The sequence below is a fragment of the Oncorhynchus tshawytscha genome, linkage group LG23 (assembly GCF_018296145.1).
Source record: "Oncorhynchus tshawytscha isolate Ot180627B linkage group LG23, Otsh_v2.0, whole genome shotgun sequence".
NCBI classification, from domain to species: domain Eukaryota; kingdom Metazoa; phylum Chordata; class Actinopteri; order Salmoniformes; family Salmonidae; genus Oncorhynchus; species Oncorhynchus tshawytscha.
Genome location: NC_056451.1, coordinates 13,289,011 through 13,307,245, shown reverse-complemented (window position 1 = coordinate 13,307,245; position 18,235 = coordinate 13,289,011). Strand labels below are relative to the sequence as shown.

The 18,235-nt window shown below is 42.3% G+C and overlaps 1 protein-coding gene and 1 non-coding gene across 3 annotated transcripts; both read right to left on the bottom strand.

Moving 5' to 3' along the window:
* Positions 1-2,281: 2,281 nt before the first annotated feature.
* Positions 2,282-2,353, bottom strand: trnap-agg. Its single transcript has one exon. It is a non-coding gene; the product is annotated as a tRNA-Pro (tRNA).
* Positions 2,354-2,554: 201 nt separating this feature from the next.
* Positions 2,555-18,137, bottom strand: LOC112222910 (5'-nucleotidase, cytosolic IIIA). Of its 2 annotated transcripts, none has more exons than XM_024385774.2 (9): positions 17,730-18,137; positions 6,226-6,324; positions 6,021-6,090; positions 5,866-5,912; positions 5,691-5,776; positions 5,526-5,615; positions 4,670-4,832; positions 4,288-4,488; positions 2,555-4,107 (listed from the first exon to the last, which is right to left on the bottom strand). In XM_024385774.2, exons 1-9 carry the CDS (start codon positions 17,865-17,867, stop codon positions 4,006-4,008), a joined length of 996 nt encoding a protein of 331 aa, XP_024241542.1. In that variant the 5' UTR covers positions 17,868-18,137; the 3' UTR covers positions 2,555-4,005. The 2 variants fall into 2 exon arrangements, with proteins under 2 accessions (XP_024241542.1, XP_024241543.1); XM_024385775.2 differs by lacking the exon at positions 17,730-18,137 and adding an exon at positions 9,286-9,411.
* Between the last annotated feature and the right edge of the window lie 98 nt (positions 18,138-18,235).

Here is an 18,235-nt window from a genome sequence, read left to right as displayed (position 1 = left end):
GCAACTCAATATTAGGAAGGTGTTCTTAATGTTTTGTACACTCAGTGTATGTGCTTTATATCGAGAGGGCAAATGGTATGTTTTAAACATGGTAATAAAGATCCAGGAAGTTAAGTCAATCAGACAATTAACAAATCTGATTTGTGCATGTAAATAAGACTATGGTACCAGGGGCACTTTCACTCTCATTGTTTTTTGGTCTATTAGTGAACAGTGTCTTTGTAGTGCAGAGTGCAGTCAGACACACCACAACCCCACACCTTCTCACCATGCTGTCCACATCTCCGACACACAGGCATCCCTGGTCAAACTCCTCCCCCTCGCCCAGCACCGCGGCCCACCAATCACACGCCTTGAACAGAGACATGCTACTGCAGAGGAGACAGACACTGAGGGTCATATCGCCGCTCTAGTGGACACCATAATACTGCTTGTCAGTCTTCCACACGTGACTGACACTCATCATGGACAGGTGAAAGCAATATGGCTGATACCTGCTGTTTGTCTACCCCACTTGGAACCAAATGGAAAGATGAAACGATTGGAAGAGTTGGCTTTCATGTATTCCACCTAGTCTCCTATATGGCATGATCTTTCTAAGCCTACTTTAACTCACTCTAAGTGTAATGGGTGCCAGCCTCAGATTTGTAGTGCTTTATCAAGCTAGCGCGTGTGTGTGTGTGTGTCTGGTAATTCACTGATCATCTGCTTTTATTGCAGGGGATTAGTGCCGACCTCTTACAGGAGACCTATATTAGGCTACATGCTGATGTTTCTTTGACTCCGGAACCCAGAGGGAGGTTTGGACAGTGGTCTGTGTGTGACACTGACCGTAAAACCCCTGTTACACTAACCAATGACAGCTGAGTCACATGATCAGAGATTGTATCAGAGCATGGGCCAAGCAGATTTCCTCATTGTCAACTGCTGAGCAGGTGGAATGGACAGCTAATCCATAGAGAATCCCTTATTCCCCCTCCCTCTACACCAAGACCATATATAACCATTAAAATGATAGCCCTATTATTTCGATTTTGAAAGATTACACAAGTGGAATATATGCCTATAGCCTTATACCACCTGCCTACTTGACTCTATCACGGCCAAGACCTTTCAGCAGACCCTTTTCATCTATTGACCGACAGTAAAGCACAGCCAACATTCTGCAATCAACCACATCATAATTCAACATTATCCAGGTGTGCCATGCATATCAGCAGAGCTCCGACTCCATTTCATTAGAGGTGAATAGAATGATTTCCACATAACTAGCTAGATCTAACCTTAGTATCTAGCTAGCAACGTCAACATGCATAATCTGTTGATTAAGCTAGCTAGCTAACGTTAGTAGGGGTTGCGGGCAAGCATTGTCCATGTGTTGAACAATTGTTATAAACAGAACAAAAACAAACTGGACGACGTACATGATTATCTATAGGTAGCAAACTAGCCAGCCAGGAAACACCTCGAGCGAAGTTAGTTAACGTTAGCTGACTAATTAACGCTGGCTGTGCCTGGCTTGGAGGCTAACAAGCGTATAGTTTCAATATTCCAGCGACATATGCAAATTCTAAACGTGCCTCTTTTTACCTCTAACAAGACGAGCCTGTTTGTGGTTCACAGTTCAGATTTTTTTTAAAACAAACTTTTTACGTGTGCCTCATCAACTTGCTTGAAGCCTGTTGTCATAGCAGTGACACTAACGATACTTTAGTACTTGCGCGCATGATCAGAAACGCACAAACCCACAGATTTATGGGAAACTGAGTTATTCTCCACAGACGTTCTTGTCTGGTGCACGAGACTACAGACGTTCAGGTAAACGGAGGTTAAATGGTCTCAATCTAATCACATGCGATTGCACATTAAACATGTCACTCAACATCTTTTATAATGACCGTTAATTGCATATATATATATATATATATACACACACACACGTTTGAGGCATATTTCTTATTTCTCGTGTTTTAAAAAAAATCTAGTTTTACATTATTGCATTGTTGGGTTTTGAGTTTGCAAGAAAGGAATTTCGCTGTACTTGTGCGTGTGACATTTAAATGTGAGGATAATATAGCAATTAAATGGAACATCCATTATTTGAATGAAAACTGTATTATAAAGCATATACTTGCAACCAAATTCTCAATAATCTGCCTTGTGCATCATGGAACTCAGTGATTTCTTGTAGTTCCTTAATGTTTTACACGTTAGTGTTTTTATTACACTGTTATCACAATAACTTGTGTCAGTCATTCAGTTTCGTATTTTAGTAAAAGTAGGGCTCGTCCGGGATTTGAACCCGGGACCTCTCGCACCCTAAGCGAGAATCATACCCCTAGACCAACGAGCCAGATGAATATAACACAAAACAACCCAGAACAAGTATGCCACGTAAGTATGGATTTTGCACACAGATCTTTTGGAGCTGCGGTGAAATGTTATATTTAACTGTACTATGTCGTTCTCTAGAGGTCCATTTTGATATTACATCTTGCTTTCAACCACAATCCCCACACAAGCTTGGTTGTACAGTTGAACAGAAAACACCATCTGTTATTTGACAAGTTTTATTCACAAGTTATTTCCCCCGCTGTTCTTTAGACAAATCTGACGTTAAGAAAAGGCAACATGCAGGTGTAGCAGCACGTTTAAAACGCTAACATTTTAAATAGAAAACGTCAAACAACACAAAACTGAGAAACTTAAGGGGGGGAATAAGCATTTCCAAGCTTGAGGTAGAGTTCAAATTTGAACCACAAAATAAAAATGGTCAATGGGTGTGGATAAAAGGCCAAGTTAAACAAAATATGAATCTTATTGAATGTCACTGATCCACAGACCAAGGTGCTTTACCCAGTGGTGTTGTTCTCTTGTAATATACTGCCTATTGAGTAGGCTACTTTTCCTCTGTGTAATGACTTCTTTGGTAGTACTTTATTTTACACTATATCATTCATAAAGTCAGTTACATTAACAGTAATAGCCCATAACTAACTTATGAAAATCTTTAGCACCACTAGTTACTACTATTATCGCAACTGTCATTGACAATTTTGTTTAATTTCTTGATTCAATTTTTATTTTATTTTTTACCTTTATTTAACTAGGCAAGACAGTTAAGAACAAATTCTTATTTACAATGATGGCCTAGGAACAGTGGGTTAACTGCCTTGTTCAGGGGCAGAACGAAATTTCTTGATATAAGCACCATAAGGTATCTTATAACCCATGCAGTATATTTAAGTGGCACATAAAAATGTGCATTGTTAGTACTCTTGTAAAATAAAGTGCTACTTTCTAGTGTGGCTACAGTAGCAAAGTCACCATGTGAAAAAACTGATAGAGATGCAGACATGGCTTTTCTTGTGCAAGACAGAATCCATTACTACATCCATAAAACCACTGATAACATTCATACCAATGTCTGAGTATGGTTCACCCGTAGACAGGTTCACATTATTTTTTCAGACCTACATTGATTCCTGTAGCCAAGCTGTTGCACAATGCAAGGTGACGTAGTGTGGTGAAATGCATGCTAGGACTGTTCCAAAGACGTCGCTGTGTTCTTGTGTGGATGCTCGGTTTATGACTTGCAAGCTGATACAAGCATTACAATATGAAAAATATGAACAATTACGCACAAATTATAAAAAGATTGTTAGCATTTTTTGGGGGGTTGCTATTACTTTTTAGTTATGGGGTGGAGGACATCGACAAGGTTGCAGACAGACAAAGACTGAGGCTGTGTACTTTAAAATAGTTCATTGAGAGGAGAATAAATGTCTTCATAAAGAGGGGAAGGGAACATCAAGTACCCAACCATGACCCTATGGTTGGTGGCAGAGGTGGGATCCAAGGAGGGGTGCCCATGGAGCTAGTGTATGTCGAGGGGCTGTGAGTCAGTGGCGGGGGGCCAGTAACGTCCGTCTGGGGGTTCCGAGGTCGGTTCATTTTTCATGGGTTTGGGGGAAGTGTGTCAGTATGATGTGGAGAGGGGATGAGTTATAGGATCTTCTGAAGGATAGAATTGGGCACTTCTAGAGTCTCGTCCTTTACCAAGACGATGTCATAAGAGTCCAGATATTTCTCCAAACGCTCCTCCACCTGCCAGGGAAGAGAGAAGAGTTACGATGCACATTGGCACAGGGAGCACATAACCTCATTCTTTTCATTTCAGTCACTATAGTCACATCTTCAGACTATTCATATGCAGTAATTTAGCTGGTGATGGGAGCAGATAGAGTTGAAGACTGGCGATGGGGGGAGGGGAGGGGTTGCGGGCACCTTGTCATTGAGGAAGCCGATCTTGAGGATGTTCTCCACGTTGGGCACGCCGTCAGCCATGTTGAGGTCACCTAACGAGTCTCCCAGCAGCACGATGTTACAGTTGTCCTTCACCTGTTTGAAGTACTCCGTGTTGCGCAGGGCGCCGTCGTGCTTGTTGAACACATGGATCAGCTCTCCCTTGAAGCCCTTCAGCTCGCCCTGAGAGAAGAAAAATACTTGAGTTTAAATGGAACTGAGCTAACTGATGCAACTGCAATGCAATGCATACACCCAGGTAGAACCATAGCTTTTTTAATCAGGTTTATCGACACTCTTCCGAGCACTCAGGCCTATCCTCAGCATGTACCAAGCTCTCCTCGAGGGACAGGGGGGGACGTACATTCTCATCGAAGTCCATGAAGTTGGACACCACCTTGACGTTGGGGTGGTAGACCCCCGCCTGGTGGATGATCTCCTCCAGGACGTCTCCCAGACCCGCTGAGAAGATGAACACGGGCACGTTGTGCTTCTGGAGCCGGTCAAAGAACGGCTCATAACCCTCCCTGTGGGACAGACATGTAAGCATTAAAACCACTCATAGCCCTCCCTGTGGGACAGACATGTAAGCATTAGAACCACTCATAGCCCTCTGTGGGACAGACATGTAAGCATTAGAACCACTCATAGCCCTCCCTGTGGGACAGACATGTAAGCATTAGAACCACTCATAGCCCTCCCTGTGGGACAGACATGTAAGCATTAAACCACTCATAGCCCTCCCTGTGGGACAGACATGTAAGCATTAGAACCACTCATAGCCCTCCCTGTGGGACAGACATGTAAGCATTAGAACCACTCATAGCCCTCTGTGGGACAGACATGTAAGCATTAGAACCACTCATAGCCCTCCCTGTGGGACAGACATGTAAGCATTAGAACCACTCATAGCCCTCCCTGTGGGACAGACATGTAAGCATTAGAACCACTCATAGCCCTCTGTGGGACAGACATGTAAGCATTAGAACCACTCATAGCCCTCCCTGTGGGACAGACATGTAAGCATTAGAACCACTCATTGCCCTCTGTGGGACAGACATCCAGCTTATATGAACGAAAATTATTCACAGGCAGAAATAAATAATATTTCGTAGAGCTCGTGTTTATGAAGCGGCAATAACAGCCACTCTGGCTCAACATGTGTCCTGAGCGTCTTTCTGTAGTTTAAACGAATTCACATTATTTTTATCAGGTCTTACCTCAGGCAGGCGTCTGAGTCTCTCACCACCTCTGAGAGTTTGTCCTTCTGTAGCCTCTGCTCCACCAGTAATGTGTGGGACTTAAAGTACCTGTCAACACACACACATTGGGCCTTAGCGAGAGCAACGGTATGTGTGTGCGCACGTGTCCATGCGTCTACTCACCATTCTACCATAAATGGATACTTCTCCTCCATCGTTAGATGGGGGTCGATCTCTATGGGGTAATATGTGTTCTTAAGCTCCAGTAACTAAAAGACAGACAGAAAATCAATTAGCATTAACACGTGCTTTCGTGACACCTACAAATACTATTAAGCAATAGTAACATCAAACAAACCTTCGTCCTACAATCTTCGGTGACAAGCTTGCAGTTGTCAATGATATCTATGTGGAAAGGAGGACTTTGGTCAGATGGATAGGCCAGAGACAGTCATAGGCAGGTAACTTATTTAGAAGCCAGTGAATGTTGAGCTGGTTTTATGTTGTACTTACTATGACACGTGGGGCAGCGTTTGCCGTTGACTGCGAACCGGCTTAACGTCATGTCAAAGTCAGTGATGACCTGAAAACAAACCAGGAGAGCCATGGAGGGGAGTCAGTGATAACTCTGGTCATCATACTGTCACCACAGGGTGTCACTGTTCATCCAATAGGAACGGCCCATTTCTCTTCGCACACCCTTCCCCTCCTACTGTACCTGTAGTTTGGAGGCGCCACCCTTGATCATGTCACAGATGATCCGTTCCACCCGCTCTGGATCCCTCATGTGGACCGTGTTCTTCTCAAACTCTGGCATCTGAGAGATGGAGGGCGAAAGACACAGAAAGAGATCGTGAAGTATGCTTCTAATATACACTACTACAAGTAGCATGTAACACCCATCACTGGATCGATAAAATCATTTTAAATCAATCATTGAAAAGAATATCCCTCCGAAGGGAGGGGAGGAGGACTCAATAATAAAATAAAGTGTTGAGGTTAACTTGAGTTGGGCCTATGGTTAGTATTTGGTGGGGTGCGGGTCGAGTTTAAAAGAGCACCGCCATTTTTTGGGGCCAATGTAAGAGGAGCCAGGAGTAGACTAACTGGATATCACAACACCCCTCGTGCCCCAGCCCCCATCTCCCCAGGGCCATAGCAGTGGAACAGCTGATGTTATGGATCCTTCTTGCGTACATAACTGACCACCACCCAAACAAGCCCCAGGCCATGAGGGAGGAGACCTGAACCACAAACAACTTACAGGGCTGCAGACACCAATATGTTCTATTGAATCGTCGCTACTTGACTTGGGTGGTCTAACTACAATATTAGGCAACGAATTAGGTTCAGGTGGAGAAATGAGAGAGAGATCTATAGCGCAGTTGAAGCCTTGTTGACATGTCAGGGCAGGAATGTAACAAACCATAAATACGACCTTCAGCTGGTGTGTGTGCGCGCACCCTTTTCTCCCCTTGAGTGTAATTTTAATGTTGCTAATAAAACCTTGACTGAAAGGTGGGGGTGGAGCTGGAAAAGATCAGGGGTGTAAACTAGATACCTGGGTATTCCTTCACCAGACTGTTTGAGTATCAAAATAGCCCACACCCCATCAACAAACAACTTTGTGCACACACACACACACACACCCACCCATCAGTGGTATGCAATAGTGTACCAAGACTGTTCTGTGGTACAGTGCCTTGCGAAAGTATTCGGCCCCCTTGAACTTTGTGACCTTTTGCCACATTTCAGGCTTCAAACATAAAGATATGAAACTGTATTTTTTGTGTAGAAAAATGCATGCAAAATTATTACTTTGTAGCGCCACCTTTTGCTGCGATTACAGCTGTAAGTCGCTTGGGGTATGTCTCTATCAGTTTTGCACATCGAGAGACTGAAATTTTTTCCCATTCCTCCTTGCAAAATAGCTCGAGCTCAGTGAGGTTGGATGGAGAGCATTTGTGAACAGCAGTTTTCAGTTCTTTCCACAGATTCTCAATTGGATTCAGGTCTGGACTTTGACTTGGCCATTCTAACACCTGGATATGTTTATTTTTGAACCATTCCATTGTAGATTTTGCTTTATGTTTTGGATCATTGTCTTGTTGGAAGACAAATCTCCGTCCCAGTCTCAGGTCTTTTGCAGACTCCATCAGGTTTTCTTCCAGAATTGTCCTGTATTTGGCTCCATCCATCTTCCCATCAATTTTAACCATCTTCCCTGTCCCTGCTGAAGAAAAGCAGGCCCAAACCATGATGCTGCCACCACCATGTTTGACAGTGGGGGTGGTGTGTTCAGGGTGATGAGCTGTGTTGCTTTTACGCCAAACATAACGTTTTGCATTGTTGCCAAAATGTTCAATTTTGGTTTCATCTGACCAGAGCACCTTCTTCCAAAATGTTTGGTGTGTCTCCCAGGTGGCTTGTGGCCAACTTTAAACGACACTTTTTATGGATATCTTTAAGAAATGGCTTTCTTCTTGCCACTCTTCCATAAAGGCCAGATTTGTGCAATATACGACTGATTGTTGTCCTATGGACAGAGTCTCCCACCTCAGCTGTAGATCTCTGCAGTTCATCCAGAGTGATCATGGGCCTCTTGGCTGCATCTCTGACCAGTCTTCTCCTTGTATGAGCTGAAAGTTTAGAGGGACGGCCAGGTCTTGGTAGATTTGCAGTGGTCTGATACTCCTTCCATTTCAATATTATCGCTTGCACAGTGCTCCTTGGGATGTTTAAAGCTTGGGAAATCTTTTTGTATCCAAATCCGGCTTTAAACTTCTTCACAACAGTATCTCGGACCTGCCTGGTGTGTTCCTTGTTCTTCATGATGCTCTCTGCGCTTTTAACGGACCTCTGAGACTATCACAGTGCAGATGCATTTATATGGAGACTTGATTACACACAGGTGGATTGTATATCATCATTAGTCATTTAGGTCAACATTGGATCATTCAGAGATCCTCACTGAACTTCTGGAGAGAGTTTGCTGCACTGAAAGTAAAGGGGCTGAATAATTTTGCACGCCCAATTTTTCAGTTTTTGATTTGTTAAAAAAGGAAGTTCCACTTCATGATTGTGTCCCACTTGTTGTTGATTCTTCACAAAAAAAATACAGTTTTATATCTTTATGTTTGAAGCCTGAAATGTGGCAAAAGGTCGCAAAGTTCAAGGGGGCCGAATACTTCCGCAAGGCACTGTATCAGTGGACGTTATGACTGGGATGTAGGTTAAAGTTAGGAACCCCTTCACCCCCCTTCTTTACAACCCTCTGACACCACTTAAATGTACTACACTGGGGCTGATCCATGTAACAGAACACCCTCTCCTTTGGTACATTTGAGTTGTTTACGCAATGTCATGCGCCGTAATGTCTTTAAGAAATACACCGTTCCAGATGCATAGGCTACATTGACAACATTCTTCCGTTTTAAAAACACTTAGACCACACCTATGTAACTCATTCTTGAATATTAGGTATAAACTTAGTTAGTGGGAAGGGAGAGCAGAATCCACACACGCATCGAGCCAAATACCAGTCATACCTATTTACAACTATCAACTATTAACACACTGTCCTCTAATGATATTTTACAGTATAGACTCCATAACAATCCATGAATTCCCATCTTCCATGCATTCAGTTCATCCTTTCTCCAACTCTAAACACAAACATAAATAACACATTTGTAGCCTAGTCATTGTCTGACCCTCCAGAGCAATTTGTATCTGGTGCTAACAGCAGGGCTCGGACCAACAGCACACACATACTTACCTTTTCCTCTGGTCTTGCACAAAACAAGTGAAGGGAGTGAAGAAAAGGTACTCTGTCAGCAGAGGGCTTATATAGGCAACGCAACAGAGGGGGCGTCACCCAGAATAGATTAGATAATCCCTCCCCTTTGTAAGAGGCCAGTGACGCACTGACACGCAAATGAACAACTCACACACCACTTCAATTTACATCATAAACACAGGACACACAAAGATTAAATTAACATGTCTTAACACACCCACACAGAGAAGGCAAGTAGATGAGGGGACATGGAATCGCCCGTGGCAGTAGTTTACCTTTGACCCCTCAGCTTTTAATAGAGGTACTGTAACTGGAATCCATTACAATCACATGATGCAACAGAAACAGCCCTCCCACTTGTCTGGATTATTGCCAGGCCAGGGACGAAACCCTGCGGTGCATTTCTCCACCAACACTGAGCACACACATTTCAAGACCCCTACCCTGTCCCACATGTTTGTGTGTGCGTGGCTATGGAATACCCAGGGTCAAAGGGTCATGGTTCATCAAATCTGCTCTCCACCAATGAGAAGCCATCTGAGTTTTTCCCCCTGTAGGTTATATGCCGCGTTCACACACACTAGTCGGAACTCTGACATTTCTGACTTGCCAATCAGCAAGTCAGAAATGTCAGTTAGTAGTCAGTCATTATTTAGGCCTAGCACATACCTCAGCTGCAGGGTCACATACCACCTTTCAATAGGCCTAACTCAGGTAGAGAGTTCTAATCACGTCTCACCAAAATAAGACTACACACACACACACCTATCCAATCAACATTGATCAAATAACTAGAAAACGGAATGGCTGGCCAATCATATTCAGGTCTGCATTTCCACTACCATGGTGACTGTTGAGTTTCTGACACTGGTATCATATGTAGGTGATAAATCCAACCTCTCTACACCCAAGTCTTGGGAGCAAAAGGTCTAAAACAGATACCTTTATGCAGTCGTCTTTATTATAAGACATTTAAAACAACAAGGATATACAAAAACAAGTTCCACCCAATCTAAAATGTTTCCCCCCCATAAATAGGCTAGGCCTACATTTTCAACAATCTTTGGAAAAACCTTCAAACATCAGGTGTTGAAAGGGAGTCCATTGGCGATTCTGCCTCACCCGAAGAAAAAATAAAATACATTGGGATAACACAATTTAAAACCCATTGTCAGTTTATAACTTTTTCAACATCCGTGAAAGTGCTGGCTCAACATTCCTTTCTACAGTGGAGGGCGTCTCGTCCTCACCCCCAGCCTTGTTCACCAAAGTCAAAGGTTATAGAGGACACAGCTGGAGCAGAATACGAGAGTTGGAGTTCATTTGTAGTAGTCTGTATTCAGACTACTATCAGCCACCGGGCAACAGAGTGGAAGAGGTGCTTTGAGGCATTTCCATTTACCTGTGCATTTGTGACAGAATTATGCCTACACAAATATAGGGAAGAGAGGTTATCTTGGGTGAATCAGTCAATGTAAGAATATACTGAACATTTCTGCAACAAATGTAAACAAAATACCTACTATGTGGAACAAGGGCAGAAGAGAAAAAAATACATTAACAAGGGCTGTGAGGGCATGCTGCTGACAACATTTTAGTTCAAGAGTTTTGACTGAGCCAAAATGGTGACTTTGCCAGGCAGGCTTGGACACTCATTTCCCTAGAACAGCGTTCTGATAAGCTGCGTGTGCTGCTCTGTGATTAAAGTAGGGCTGTGGTTGGGCCCTATGTAGTTTGGCAAAGTATCATCCACATTGCCACAGAACATTTCATGATAGCTTAATAACATTCTCATTAGAATGCATTTCTCTTAAAACTTGTAGTGCCCACTGAAAAACCTAAAATAGTATTGGCTCTGGGGTGGAGTAGAAATTGTCCTATTAGAGGTCTTACCCCTTGAAAGAAAGTATGTAAGAGAAACAGAGCCAGATCCGCTTGGCCCTATACGCCATGCCTCATAAATATGAATAGGTAGACAGTAAAGTGGACAGTGTCTGCTGTAAGAGCTCTTCAGCTAACAGTATCACTACAGCACAGGCACATGGACAGTCCTCTCTGTCATAGATAAACTTCCTCTCCGCAAAGGAGGAAGGCTGTAACTCTGTTGCCCCTGGATAAGCCTGCCGTGTCACAGGAGAAGTCAGAGAGAACTGGAGGTTGACCGATTAATTGGAATGGCTAATTAGGGCCGATTTCAAGTTTTCATAACAATCGGAAATCGGTATTTGTGGACGCTAATTTACAACTCTATTTAACGTGGCAAGTCAGTTAAAAACACATTCTTATTTTCAATGACGGCCTAGGAACGGTGGGTTAACTGCCTTGTTCAGGGGCAGAACGACAGATTTTTTACCTTGTCAGCTAGGGGATTCAATCTTGCAACCTTACAGTTAACTAGTCCAACACGCTAACCACCTGCCTCTCATTGCACTCCATGAGGAGACTGCCTGTTACGCGAATGCAGTAAGAAGCCATAGTAAGTTTCTAGCTAGCATTAAACTTATCTTATAAAAAAACATCAATCATAATCACTAGTTATAACTACACATGGTTGATGATATTACTAGTTCATCTAGCGTGTCCTGTGTTGCATATAATCAATGCCGTGCTCATTCGCGAATAAGGACTGTCGTTGCTCCAACGTGTACCTAACCATAAACATCAATGCCTTTCTTAAAATCAATACACAGAAGTATATATTTTTAAACCTGCATATTTAGCTAAAAGAAAGGTTAGCAAGCAATATTAACCAGGTGAAATTGTGTCACTTCTCTTGCGTTCATTGCACGCAGTCAGGGTATACACAACAGTTTGGGCCGCCTGGCTCATTGCGAACTAGTTTGCCAGAATTTTATGTAATTATGACATAACATTGAAGGTTGTGCAATCTAACAGCAATATTTAGACTTAGGGATGCTAATAGCGTTTCAAACGTCACTCGCTCTGAGACTTGGAGTAGTTGTTCCCCTTGCTCTGCAAGGGCCGCAACTTTTGTGGAGCGATGGGTAACGCTGCTTCGAGGGTGGCTGTTGTCGATGTGTTCCTGGTTCGAGCCCAGGTAGGAGCGAGGAGAGGGACGGAAGCTATACTGTTACACTGGCAATACTAAAGTGCCTATAAGAACATCCAATAGTCAAAGGTATATGAAATACAAATCATATAGAGAGAAATAGTCCTATAATAACTACAACCTAAAACTTCTTACCTAGGAATATTGAAGACTCATGTTAAAAGGAACCACCACCTTTCATATGTTCTCATGTTCTGAGCAAAGAACTTAAACATTAGCTTTCTTACATGGCGCATATTGCACTTTTACTTTCTTCTCCAACACTTTATTTTTGCATTATTTAAACCAAATTGAACATGTTTCATTATTTACTTGAGGCTAAATTGATTTTATTGATGCATTATATTAAGTTAAAATAAGTGTTCATTCAGTATTGTTGTAATTGTCATTATTACCAATAATTGGTATCGGCGTTGAAAAATCATAATCGGTCGACCTCTAGAGAGAAGAGGCCAAACAAGGTCACTTATCCAGCAATATACACCTGTACTCTATTGTGTCGGTCACCCCTCCTTGGACTATTTAAGCCTAGACTTTGTTGAGCGACTTAACCACATTGTAGTGGTGATTCCCTATGAAAAGCCACTGGCACAGGAGAAAGCTGTCCATAACACGTCCACAAAAAAAAAATCAGCTTGGGTGAAGTTCCCATTCACTGCACATACAGTATAAAATGTAAATAGCTCCACTACACATATTCCTATACAAATAGGTGTAGAGAGATGCAATTCTATAAGCTGTATCTGTGATACGGTAAGAACTGTATGCGCTCTCCTCTCACCTGCCCCCCTCCCATAACACACACAACCAGTAACCCTCAACATATAGTGCCCTCTAGTGTACAAAACAAGTCAAAATAACTCGACAGACAACACATACACAACACAAACAGGCCAAAACGGCTCCTACACATTGTTTAGGCCTAACCATAATGTAAAGACATTGGGTCTATGCTGGAGTCAAAGTAATACTTTGAAAATAATACTAAAAGTGTTGTAGTAGTATGATCATGAAAGAACATTTTGGGGAATCTTAAACACACCATAACACTAGAACATAGTGTAACAATATTTTTCTAAAATAGCAACATAGATCAAACTGAAAAAGATGTCCAAACGGAAGTAAAACAGTTCAGCACTGAGCCAGACTGTCTATTGCCAATCTCCCCATGGAGAAAGTGGAGTGAACATGTTTATTTGCTTGAGAGCAAGCATGAAGCACTACAAATGTTCTTGCCTGCAATCTAGTGGCCAATGATGAATACATGCGACCATTTCAATCCCAAACATGTAGTAGATGCCTATCATTGACCAACAGGACACCACTGTGGGCTGGGACATCAGGCAACACGCCTGCTACAACTGGATACTGTGGAGTGGCTGTGTGTTTTTGTAACAGTTGATGTCTTTCCCATACTGGGGACACTGTAATAATCCTGAGTGGCGCAGTGGTCTAAGGCACTGCAACACAGTGCAAGAGGTGTCACTACAGTTCCTGGTTCAAATCCAGGCTGATTCACATCCGGCCGTGATTGGGAGTTCCATAGGGCGGCGCACAATTGGACCAGCGTCTTCTGAGTTTGGCGGGGCTATGCCGTCATTGTAAATAAGAATTTGTTCTTAACCGATGTTACGGATACCTGTGTTCTTTTCTCTCCCCTCACAGGTGAAAATCATCACTCACCAATCAAGCATCAATCAGAAGACACACCGCCTCCTGTTTCCTACCCAATCACAGTTCCTTTCCCTTGGTTTAAATACCCTGTCAGTAGTTTGCTCTAGAGCTCAATCTCTCTGTTTCACTCTCTTTATGTATTGAGCTCTCTTTTGTTTGAGCACCTCCATATCACTTTGTCCTCACCTGTGAGTATTGTTTTTGGTTATGGAGTTTGTTTGCTGGTAGGAAAAGGGGAAACCAGGACAAGTCGCCCATGGGCATACACTACCCATAGGTAAACTTTGTTAAATACACTAGTTAGAACTGGGCGGACCACCCACTGTATTTTTGGTTAGTTAGTTAGCTGTTGTTGAAATAGGCTAGTCTAGCTTAGGGGTGTTTTTGAATACTTATTATGTCCTTCCTTGGGTCCAGCTCAGCCCCTTTTCCTGCCCCCCCATTACCGTGTGTTTACAAATAAACCCTGAGTTTGAAGGTAGACTTCAGTTGTCGTGGTTATTTCGTTCACACTTTTACTTTGTCACTATTATAAATTGCATGAGTTATGTTACAGGTCTCATTACCATCCCCCCTAGACTGTCGGGCCAAAAGGGATTCGTAACAACTGACATGCCTATTTAAAAAAAATAAATGTATTTCACCTTTAACCAGGTAGGATAGTTGAGAACAAGTTCTCATTTGCAATTGCGACCTGGCCAAGATAAAGGCAGTTTGACACAGAGTTAAATCAAGGTTAAATAAAACAACAAAAAAGAGCGCAAAGCTTGCCTAAAAAAAACCCAGTCAGAAAGCAGGGAATAGAGCAGCCAGCACATTCCTGGAAGAAGTTTAGTGTGAATGAATGGGTCAACACTAGAGGTCGACCGATTAATCGGAATGGCCAAATAATTAGGGCCGATTTAAAGTTTTCATAACAATCGGAAATTGGTATTTATTGGCGCCGATTTGCCTTTATTTTTTTATTACACCTTTATTTAATCTTTAACTAGGCAAGTCAGTTAAGAACACATTCTTATTATCAATGACGGTCTAGGAACAGTGGGTTAACTGCCTTGTTCAGGGGCAGAACGACAGCAGCTCTTCGTTGTGCGTCAAGCATTGCACTGTTTATGACTTCAAGCCTATCAACTCCCGAGATGAGGCTCGTGTAACCGAGGTGAAATGGCTAGCTAGTTAGCATGCGCTAATTGTCGTTGTTTTGCTGGTTCGAGCCCAGGGAGGAGCGAGGAGAGGGACGGAAGCTATACTGTTACACTGGCAATACTAAAGTGCCTATAAGAACATCCAATAGTCAAAGGTTAATGAAATACAAATGGTATAGAGGGAAATAGTCCTATAACTACAACCTAAAACTTCTTACCTGGGAATATTGAAGACTCATGTTAAAAAGGAACCACCAGCTTTCATATGTTCTGAGCAAGGAACTGAAACGTTAGCTTTCTTACATGGCACATATTTTACATGGAACATATTGCACTTTTGCTTTCTTCTCCAACACTTTGCAAAAACAATAGGCTAAATTGATTTTATTGATGTATTATATTAAGTTAAAATAAGTGTTCATTCAGTATTGTTGTAATTGTCATTATTACAAATAAATACATTTTAAAAATCGTCCGATTAATCGGTATCGGCATTGAAAAAGAATTATCGGTCGACCTCTAGTCAACACGCTAAGTTTAATGGAGGTCTGATATAGATATGGAGGTCACCCTCCCTGCCGTCTATAAAACAATGCTAACTTGTCTTGTGCACCGGTTAGTGATGTGTCAGACAACGTAAGAGTCTGACTGCCTGTGAGGTACAACTGTCTTTCACTATATCAAACAATGATTCTGCAACATTTCACAGACACAATTGACACTGTGATAGTTTGAATTATTACATGCAATACAACAATTGTTGTACACCGTGTCTAAAAATAACTGAACAATAAGATGTAGCAATCTTCACTATATGAGCCATGTCACAATTCACATCAAGTGGGCTAACCCTATTGGTGCGCTGCCTTTCACACCAGTGACCCTGGTGCACTTCCCTGCCCTGCAGTTTGCTACTGGCGTCAGAAGTGGGATGGCGGCCGTGAGGCAATCGAAGCACACTGCCCGGACATGTGAGGGGGCTGAGAAGTCAAAGCACGGGGACATGCCTTCCTGTTCTAAGGGGGCAGTGTAGCATTGCTCGCTATATGGCCACGTTACAATTCCCACCAAATGGGTTAATCTGATTTGGGAGATGCATAGGGTGTTTGCCATTCACTGAAATACATTTGTCATCCGATCCAGATAGTCACTCTAAATCTAACCTAGGCTGAGACCCAACAGCCACACATAATGCTAACAAATCCTCAGTTGTACCCCTTGATGGTAGGTTGTCGAAACATCAGTCTGAAAGAAGTTGCTGTAAAAAGACAAGTCTCTATAAACCAGAATGTTGAATACAATGAGATTTAAAGCTGCAATATGTAACTTTCTGGGTGACTTGATCAAATTCACATAGAAATTTGTGTTATAGATCTGTCACTCATTGAAAGCAAGTCTAAGAAACTGTAGATATGTTCTATGTGTATCATTTGTATGCTTCCTGTTCTTAAATGTTGCATATTTTTGTACACCAGCTTCAAATACTATTTTTGGTTATGGAAAATATATTTCACAGCAGTTTAGATGGTACAATGATTCTCTACACTATACTTGCTTGTTTTGTCACAAACTGAAATTAGATATACTATTAGAATTTTGGTAACCAGAAAATGGCAAAGCGATTTCTGCATAGTGCATCTTTAAAAAATGGTAAATCTTTAAAGAGTACTTTACTGGTTGTCCGTGCTGTTTGTCCTTTTGGCGGTAGGAAGTGGAGATAGGGCTAACCACAGGAAAGTGTTTTTTACCCAACTTTTTGCAGCGCCTTTAGGCTATTTTACTTGTATTTTCCATCTCCTGATGCACAATATGTAAACAATTGCGGGATGTAACCAAACTGTCAATCAAAGCCCATTCCGTCGCAATTAGCTGGAAGTGGTGGTGAAATTTGTCATCTGATTTCGTGGTACAATGTTTGATCTGTGCTTAGGTTAAACGTGGCCGTTGACATGTTGTGCAAGTCATGTCAATTGTGCAAGTCAATTGTTTCAGCATTGAAAATACAAACCGACATACAGTCAGGTTAATGGCACTACTCTGGATATTTTGTCTCAGATTACATTCTACATAAGGACAGAAATCAGTGGACAACAGGTAAAGTACTTTCAAATGAAGTTTATTCAACAGTCTGACATGTGATGGGAATGATCACAAAAAGTGAGCCTTTATGTTAGAGAGGAGAGATGTGTCTGCCACTCTCAGATTCGTAGAGACTAGATGGTAGGCTACATGTCCTAAAATTGAGAATCACAAGATGTAACTAGCAATGATGCTTGAGGACAAGCAATGTGAAAAGTAAAGCTCACACCTGACCTGTAACTCCGTATTTTGACATACCAGTTGAACTTCTTGATGGCAAATTTCACCATCTGACAAACAGCATCAGTTTAATGTCATGTCGCGATTTTGAACAGCTTTTCGTGAAACCACCATAGCTACCTAGCAAATAATGACCTCTAAACCACCCTTGTTATTTCTAGGAACATCCGCGACTGCGCAATACACACATGAACAACACGCGCGAGCCCACTCACCATCTCGATGATCTTCGTTTTCTTTCCCGCTCTCTTCTTCTTGGCGAACATGTACTGGGCGAGAACCACACCACCGAACAGGGCACATACACTGGCACTGGCCGCGGCACCGACTTTTACTACGGCAGTCTTGTCCATGGTTGTGCCGCTCCTAACAAACAGCCCTAGTCCTTCCTTATGTCAACATGTTCCTTCCCTCGAGTCGATTGTCCGCGGAGGCTGTAACAGACTACGCACCCTCCTGACGCTACCACTGAGAGGTGAAAGCGGGGGGGATGATGTACATTTATACCAACATTTTTTTTAATCATCCAGGGGTATTTAACCAAACGTACCCAACTATTTGATGTAATTGTGTTGGTAACGCATAGAGTAAAATGCTATAATTAAGAAATGTATACACACTCAGTTTCAGTATTATTGGTTTCGAATTAGTATGAACCACGTCCATGGAAACGAGCCCCAACAAAACAGATGTTTGCAACGAAGTAATAAGAATGCATTAG

Coding starts and splice junctions, on each gene's coding strand:
- LOC112222910 (XM_024385774.2), bottom strand. CDS start 17,867: ATGGACAAGACTGCCGTAGTAAAAGTCGGTGCCGCGGCCAGTGCCAGT. Junction 5,913..6,020: donor ACGCTGCCCCACGTGTCATA/GTAAGTACAACA, acceptor CTTTCCACATAG/ATATCATTGACAACTGCAAG. Junction 5,616..5,690: donor TATCCATTTATGGTAGAATG/GTGAGTAGACGC, acceptor GTGTGTTGACAG/GTACTTTAAGTCCCACACAT.